Raw genomic sequence first — 8,934 nt, 5'->3', positions numbered from 1 at the left:
ATTAGTAAATGTGCCCCTTGGTGTATAAATTTAAGGTACGCTGGATACAGTAGGGTAAATTTAATATCACAGTCATATAAGGTTTCCCACACTTGGAAGAATTACCTTCATATCAAGCGACCACTGCAGAGAAGAGCAGAACTTTAAGTTCTATAAGTATGTTTTATGTTAAATTTGTTGGTCAAATGTTAAAGTTAATAGATCTGTTAAAAGTTCTACGGCAAAAGCAGTAGCAGTCCAATCTTGCATCAACAGCCTAAATTATTATTATTATCATTTATGAAAATATTCTCACAATAGACGAAATCATTATTATTATTATTATTATCATTTATTAAATAATTCTCAAAAGCACATGTTCAGGCTTCAAATTTCATGGCAATAGATAGCAACTTCTTCAGAGTTCACCAAGGGTATTTTAGTCTTCTGTAGGGTTGGTTTTGTTGGAACTTGCTTGTGCTTTCAGGATAGAATTTGACTTTGGCGGAGAAGGTGTACACATCTTTGGTCCACATTGACTTTTGGTTTTGGCAGGTTTAGTCCTTACGCTGAGTTACAGATTTCTCACCCAAACTTTGGAGAATACATAGTAACATAGTAAGCTGGGTTGAAAAAAGACATACGTCCATCACGTTCAACCATAATGCCTATATATTACCTGCCTAACTACTAGTTGATCCAGAGGAAGGCAAAAAACCCCATCTGAAGCCTCTCTAATTTGCCGCTGAGGGGAAAAAATTCCTTCCTGACTCCAAGATGGCAATCGGACCAGTCCCTGGATCAACTGGACCATACCCCTGTAGTGTTGTCAGTTAAGCCAAGATGCTGAAGAAAAGTTGTGGGTAATACTCAGCGCTGTTGGTGTACAAGTTTTTTCCTTTTCTTTCAGTATAGAATACACTATTGGTGTAATGTTTTTCATTACATTTTTTAAGCGTATCGTAAAATTTCACCCCCACACTACTGCCAGCTATATCCGTAACCATCAGGCTGTTCCTTCTTCTTCTAAGGTAGCATAGGATCTGGTGTATCCATAAATTGCTTTACTTTCTTCTCATCCTCTTCAATATATTTACTTGTAAGTAAAAATAATCCACCTCCGACGAAAGCCATGTACCTTCTTCTTCTAAGGTAGCACAGGATCTGGTGTATCCATAAATTGCTTTACTTTCTTCTCATCCTCTTCAATATATTTACTTGTAAGTAAAAATAATCCACCTCCGACGAAAGCCATGTACCTTCTTCTTCTAAGGTAGCACAGGATCTGGTGTATCCATAAATTGCTTTACTTTCTTCTCATCCTCTTCAATATATTTACTTGTAAGTAAAAATAATCCAGCTCCGACGAAAGCCACGAATGGGATAATCAAGAGAATGACCTCTGTACTGTTCTGGGACAGGTATGGTGCGGCTCTATTTAGTCTTTCAAAAATCTGTTGGACAAATTAAAACAATAGAAATGAAACACTGCCTTTTTATCAAAAGGTTAATGCTGTGGCGCATTACAACAAACGGTAAATGGTAAATACATTTCAACCACAAGAAAAAAAGGTTATTATCCTTGCTTATTGCATTGTTTTTAAAGGTTAAAAATACTACTTACCCAATGCAAGAGGTTTGTAACCCCTTTATCTGCCATTATTGATTCTACAACTGACTTTTCAGAAAATGCCCAACCGAAGCAGGTTGGAAGCACTGTTGTCTGGAAAAAGAGAACAAAATTTTGGCATGTGAGAATTTGGGCAACTATATGTAAATTATACTTACAATTAGGGGACAACACCTAAATTATTGCTATGTGCTCTTGTCTTAGGGCTGCTCTATCTTATATATTTAGCTATATGTATATGGAACCATTAAGGTCTACATCATGTACAGTAGCCCTGTGGCAAAATGTTGCTTCAAGCATTAGCTTGCTATTAAGTCCCCTCAACAGGGTACTGGCACAAGGGGAGATTCTTAGCCCACAGCATAAATGTGCTAACACGAGCGACAAATCTACCCTAAGGCAAGTGCCTCACAGGGCTGATTCTCGGTCTGCTAAAAAATGCAAAGAATCAGCCCCTACCAGCTCCAGCCGCCTACCTTGCCTACAATACGGCAGATAGCAGCAAATATAGCGTGAGTTTGCATTTCACAGCCGATATCCGCCACATCTGCCTGCACTTAGGGGGAGCCAATGCTTTGGGGTGCGGGCAAGGTAGAAGCCTGGTTCCAGCATAGGGACTAAATCACAGAATCAGCCCCATGGGGCACTAGCCTAAAGGAGCAGTATACCCCCAAGTTCAATGAATAGAACATGTACTTTTTATCTAATGTTTTAACCACAAATAGTATATGGCATTTGCTATTTCATAATCTTACACAGGGCAAACTCTGTTGGGCTACGCCATGTTTGATTATTGCAAGGTAGATCATTAGATTAGATCTGTGCACTTACACAAATAAGCCCTCTATATAATGGACTCCTACTTATAAAACAGTGTCAGAAATGGGTTAATAACTAGCTACCTTACAAAGCCCTAACACAGAATAGCTCCAATTTCCCTATTGGTCTGTTTAGCTTAAGCAGCGGCAGGCCGGCACCCTAGTGATTCCCCTGTTCACCCACGTGCAATACTGTTCAGTGGGAGTCATTGCCCCCGCCGTGTAATGACAAGCAGCAGGGGTAATAACAAGGAAGTGTGTACTAGGGGAAGGCAGGAGAGGTACCTGCCTGGTGCCCCCATCATTGCGCCCTAGACAGGTGCCCCTTCTTCCTACCCCTAGTTCCTGCCCTAAGCTTAAGAACCAACAAAAACCGTAGACTAAATATAGTATGTAGAGCACAAGCTGATTGAACTCAAGTGAAAAAGAGGGTACAAGACATAAAACAAATACAGTAGCACTGGTACTGGTGCAAGTATCTGTATGAGACATTACAGTAACAGGAAAGGAAACTGAATACGTTACCAGAATAATTTCGTTTACTGGGACCTGGTTCAGAGACAGGCAAATCCAACTTAAAAAGAGCAAAACCTGTAGAGAAAAAGAAGATGGGAGAACAGTTGAGTTGGATGATGTTTTATGGAAATGAACTATTACATATGTGCTAATATTTAAATATTAACGCAATTGCATAATACTCACTTGAGCTGTGAAGAAACTCATCCTCATTAGCAAAACACTCAAGCACATAAGTGGAATAGCCAGGAGAAGTCCTACGGCGCACAGTATCGGATATGCTCGTCGATTCGCTTTTCGGCGAATGGAACTGATCACTGTGCCCAATACAATGCCAAGCACAACGGCCGCGCATTTCCCTAATTCATATAGTGTGCTATAAACAATAATAGAGATTAAATGGACACTGATGAAATAAACATATAAATGCAAACGGATATATTGTTGTTTTAAACATGTAACAGTCATAATCAATTTTATGTGCTCTTTGTTTAAGGTTATGAGGAAAAGTCGATAGATACTGAGAATTAGAGAGCTCTAACATATACCTACCAACTAGAAATATCATAGACATATACTAATATTGGACTTATTTTTATATAATTACAACTATTGTAATTTACATCTGAGTATATCTTCTAAAATTGTCATTAAATGGTTTTAGGGTTTGTAAAGCTGTGATTTAAAGAAAGCTTCAGCCAATAAGAAATAGTTACTTGTACACACAGGGATAATCAGCAAGTTTTTGTATCAGTCTGAAAAGAGTAAGGGTGAAGACACACAGAGCTACTAGTAACAGCTACTAGTCGTGTCTATCAAAATAGACAATGCTGATCATTTACTAATAACTGTCTCTATGTGTGATTTAGTAGAGGCAATTCTCAGTATTGTCTATGGCAGTGGATTTTCTGGTGTTTAGTAGCCATGACAAGTAGCTGCTACTAAATAACCCTGTGTGTCTTTGCCCTAACGATTAGCCAAGTAGAGAATGAAATAGGGACCTACCTGTACTCAATATTCCTTCCAAGTATGTAATATCGCTCCTGCTCATTGTAGACTCTCTTCATTAGGATTTGAATCCAGACAAATGCCCCTTTAGTAGCAAAAGAAGCAGCTCCAAATCCGACAACCGAGCAAATCAAGCTGCGACTGAAATGAAATAGATCATAAATAATTTGTGTGACCAAACAACACATTTCTCTCTCTTGATTTTCATTCCTCATTAGAGGACCAGTAACCCTCCCAAAGATAAAAATGGCTCTTTTGAGTCGACACAAGTTATTTCAGTCTAGAAAGTGTAATAATGTTTTCTCTGAATGTCGTTGGTTTGCTTATATGCACCCTACTTAGAGAAACCTTTAATATCTTGTAAAATTCACTTTAATTATTCAATGCAATTATTATACAGGTATAGGACCTGTTATCCAGAACGCTTGGAACCTTGGGGCTGATTTACTAACCCACGAATTCGAATCCGAATTGGAAAAATTCCGATTGGAAAACGAACATTTTGCGACTTTTTCGTATTTTTTGTGATTTTTTCGGCGCCTTTACGACTTTTCGGAAATTATCGCGACTTTTTCGTTACCAATACGATTTGCGCGAAAAAACGCGAGTTTTTCGTAGCCATTCCGAAAGTTGCGATTTTTCGTAGCGTTAAAACTTGCGCGAAAACGTGCGCTTTTTTCCTAGCGTTAAAACTTAAAAGGCGCGACGTTTTGCGCAGGTTTTAACACTACGAAAAAATCGCAACTTTTTGTGCAAGTTTTAACGCTACGAAAAAATCGCAACTTTCGGAATGGCTACGAAAAACTCGCGTTTTTCCGCAAAAAATCGTATTGGTAACGAAAAAGTCGCGATAATTTTCTGAAAAAAACGCAAAATACCGATCATTCCGAAAAAAACGCAATCGGACGCATTCGGCCCGTTCGTGAGTAAGTAAATGGGCCCCTTTGTGTTTTCCAGATAAGGGATCTTTCCGTAATTTAGGTCTTAATACTTTAAATCTACTAAAAAATTAACTAAACATTGCTGAAACCCAATAGGATAATTTTGCCTCCAATAAGGATTAATTATAGATCAAGTACAAGGTACTGTTTTATTATAACAAAGAAAAAGGAAATCATTTTTTTTTTAAAAATTAAAAATTATTTTATTAAAATTGAGTATCTAGGAGATGGCCATTCTGTAATTTAGAGCTTTCTAGATAACTGGTTTACAGATAATGGATCCTATACCTGTAATTGATTGGATTACTGAGTTCATGCCCATGACCTGGGCCAGAACTGATTAAAACGTAAAGGTAAAATTAGATGAATTTAAATAAGGATCTCTATCATTGAATAGAAATGATGCCTATTGTTTGGCAATATAGTCTAAATAACAGCTATGGATAAATGCATATGTAGCATTGCCATCTTGGGGGTGTTACTAGCCCCTTTTGTCTAATTTTAGAGTGGCCTAATTGTGCTTCTACATTAAACTGAAAATATGTCCAGCAGTCTACTATACTTGGTAGCTACTCACTTTACAATCATGTCCAAAATATCCAATTTAAAGCTTCTTTTCTTCTTTTCAATTGTAGGATTAATCACCAAGCCACCTACACCTGGTTTGGTTATCAGTAAAATAAATACCAGAATCATAACCAGGTCAAACCAGATGTCCACCTGTTTCCAAAAGAAAGATAGCTGTCAGTTATGTGGCTTAGTTATCTCCATAAATATGAAGCACCCATTGATCTACACTAAACACAGAGATTCAAATAGCTAAATTGCAAGAATGTTCTTAGCAATGAGCAGTAATATTCCCCTTGAACCCCTAGCACAACAAGGTGCAGTTGTATATGATTGCTCTGCTCATACTCTACCCTTGAGTACTTATACTCTTGCCCCTTCTCGGGCAACAAAACATCCCTATTTTCCTTCCTGGGAGAGATGTAAATGTGTGAAGACAAATGCAGTGTGAAGCAGTCTGAAGTTTCCTCTCTAGGAAACCTCAAGCTACTTCAGAAAGCGATGCTTATGCCTTCCCACTGGTCTTTGTTATATCCAAATATGTTTCACTTACCTGTAGTGCAATGCGCCACTTGGAACCGAAAAGGGCAGTCACAACTGGTTCAAAAATGGACCCCATGGCACTGTAATAGAAAGACTGAAAGAGTGAATGAGTGCAATACACATGGGTGTGGGAATATGTGCTTCAAATTAATTAATATTACAGTCTGGAAATTCCAAGTTGCCATGTTGGAATGCAGACACACACGCAGAATAAACCATATCACACTAACATAAAGGAATGGGAAACTTACCATGCAATAGAAAAAAAGATGTAAAAGATGCACTGTATTAAAGTTCGAGTTCTGTTTTCAAATAGATCGGCGATTATCAGAGGAGCAGCAGTTATATAACTGCCTCTGACTGAGGTTAATGAACTTTGAAGGCAGAGTAAGGCCCAAAATCCAAAACTCTAAAGGATAAAAGAGATACCAAATATTTAATGCATCAATAGGATTCAGATTAAACAATAATCAATGTAGCGCAGGGTACTGGCATTATAAGATTAGTGAAATGGCACTAATGGCATTTGCTCAAAGAACAAAAAGGAAATAAAAGTTTACCTCTGTTGGAATGTATAAACAGGCAGTGGAGAATATCATCCGCGCAGCAATAACTCCACATATTATTCTTACACTACTGTATTCACCCCATAAATATGCAAACAGTGATGCAATTGATATGCCAATGCCGATACACACTGTGGAGATAGGAAAAAAGAAGGTTGTGAGTCAAATTTTTAATAACTAACAAAGCATTCAACAACAGAAAGTACCTCAAGAGGCAGAAATTTATAATAGTGATTTAATCAACAGTGGGCGACTCAGGCGGATTGTCAGCCTTTGGATAAGCGCAAGCTGGCAATCCCACCCTATACTTCTGCTTGTGCCGGAACCCAGAAGCACTGAATCCGCCGGGGTGCAGACACACACAGCTGATATGCGCCGACCAACGGCAAGTCTCGCCTTTGTTAGTAGGTATCGGCTGCATGGGCCTCTACCCGGGCAGATTCAGTCCTTCTGGGTGCAGGCACAACTGGAAGGGGCAGATCTGCCTAAAGGCATTTTTACAATTGCTACTTAAATGCCAGATACAATAAGAAATGAAAGCATTACAGATTATGATATACAAAGCACACAAACAATGCAAAGAAATGATAATTACCGTTCTGGAATATCCATGCTTTTTGTTCGCTGATATCAGAATGATTCCTGATGTCAGGTAGGGAACCTATGGAAAAAAAAATAAAATAGGACACAATGAAAGGGAGTTCGTTAAGCTGCTCTATTACCTTCCAGAATTAAAACTGTGAATATTTTTTATATATATTGCAGAGGTAATAGACATTTTTGAAAGATTTAATACACTGACATTTTTAAAACGTTCTAGAAAAAAAGGTTTATGTTTAAGCTACAATATCCAGTCTTGGATGCAAAAGTAGTTTTTAATGAAGTTCAACCTTACCGCTAAAAATGACATCACTGGTCGTATTAATTATCATAAGGAAACCAATAATTATGATAACTAACGTAGAGCGCCATTTGGAAGTAGGAGGGGTATTTTCTTCCCTCTTTTCTTCTTGTCTTTCTTCCGTGTTTTTCTCAATATCTATGTCATCATTAATGCGCTTTGGCTTTACTAAGCGGTTGATTTTATCTCTTACAAAATTGTAAGGATACATGATAAAGTAGAATAAAGTTTGAAGAAAACTGCAAAAATAAGAGAATTGATATTAGAAATAAATCATTTTCACTAAGAAAGGTAACCCCTACTGATATATAACCCCTACACCCCCAGAATGAAATGTATTCTTCTATTAAAGTCAAAGGATTAAAAAATCCCTCTATATATGCCTATATATGTACAGAGTATAGATATATATGATTAGGGGGTACTATGGCGCTCACTTACCGTAAAATCGCTTTGCACTCCTTTCCCATCGAGATTGAAATGCAAAATGATTTGTGTTTAACCGGACAAAGCAATGCCTATCTTAATCTTTCTTGTCTACATTATGACATCACAATGTCTCCCAGTGGTTGCCATAGCCACACCATTTCCTACTTAAACCAGTACCTGCCCTTTGTCTACTTTATGACATCACACTGCTCTTCCAGTGGTTGCAATAGAAATTCCATACCCTGCTTTATTCTGTTTATTATTGACCAAAATCTGACCCACTTATTTAAAAACATTTGTATGAGCTTACCCCCTATTCCCCTCTTTCCCTCCCCCTATAGTTCTTCCCCCCCTAATCCTTATAAAGATTCCATGGAATGAGCACAAACAATAAAAATGAAATGAAAACATACAACAAATGTAAAATTGCAATATATTGATACTAATGTTGTATAAGTGAAAATATACGTAACTACCCCTTTCTTTCTGTATATGTCTATAAAATGAAAACTTTCAATAAAAAACTATTGAAATATAAAAAGCAAGACATTAAATATTCTGTAAGCTGAAAAAAAAACAAAAAAACATTTGTATGTATATTTACGATATTACTAATATATTATTTTGGTCACTGGGTGACTACGTATTCAAGGTTAGAAAAAGGAGGCTGAGCCACCAACAGCCAAATCAGATTTCTTTCATTGATTTCAGTGGGGAAATTTGAACTGCAGCCATTTTCACACATTTAATGCCAGTATCCCTAAACTTTTCCCTGTTGGTTACTGGGGGACTAAGGTTAAAGATTAGAAAAAATGGGCGGAACCACCAACAACCAATCCATTTGCACCCATTAAATTTCATTGGTTTATATTGATAAAAAAGACAAATACAAGAGTTTTGTATAAATGATACCTATTTGGCTATTTGCAATGTACTTTTATTGTTAGCCAAATAGGTATCATTTATACAATATTCTTGTATTTGTGCTTTTTTATCATTTTTGACACTGGCTAACACGGTACTACAGTTTTGTTTT

At 37.3% G+C, this 8,934-nt stretch overlaps 1 protein-coding gene across 1 annotated transcript; it reads right to left on the bottom strand.

The window, feature by feature from the left end:
* Positions 1–757: 757 nt before the first annotated feature.
* LOC116408759 (protein spinster homolog 1-like) lies at positions 758–7,724 on the bottom strand. The gene is made up of 11 exons (XM_031896588.1): positions 7,464–7,724; positions 7,164–7,229; positions 6,563–6,699; positions 6,254–6,411; positions 6,013–6,082; positions 5,470–5,612; positions 3,949–4,092; positions 3,130–3,319; positions 2,953–3,018; positions 1,604–1,702; positions 758–1,433 (listed from the first exon to the last, which is right to left on the bottom strand). The coding sequence occupies exons 1-11, from the start codon at positions 7,678–7,680 to the stop codon at positions 1,248–1,250; spliced, it is 1,476 nt and encodes a 491-aa protein (XP_031752448.1). The 5' UTR covers positions 7,681–7,724; the 3' UTR covers positions 758–1,247.
* Between the last annotated feature and the right edge of the window lie 1,210 nt (positions 7,725–8,934).

The sequence above is a fragment of the Xenopus tropicalis genome, chromosome 2 (genome assembly GCF_000004195.4).
Source record: "Xenopus tropicalis strain Nigerian chromosome 2, UCB_Xtro_10.0, whole genome shotgun sequence".
NCBI lineage: Eukaryota > Metazoa > Chordata > Amphibia > Anura > Pipidae > Xenopus > Xenopus tropicalis.
Note: the sequence above shows the minus strand (reverse complement) of the source record. Positions and strands in the feature narration are given on the sequence as shown.

Excerpts from the sequence above, each read along its gene's own strand:
- LOC116408759 (XM_031896588.1), bottom strand. The coding sequence starts at position 7,680 with ATGTATCCTTACAATTTTGTAAGAGATAAAATCAACCGCTTAGTAAAG. Across the intron at positions 4,093-5,469 it reads ATTTTGGACATGATTGTAAA|TCGCAGCTTGATTTGCTCGG; the intron begins GTGAGTAGCTAC and ends ATTTCATTTCAG. Across the intron at positions 3,320-3,948 it reads GGAAGGAATATTGAGTACAG|CACACTATATGAATTAGGGA; the intron begins GTAGGTCCCTAT and ends TATTGTTTATAG.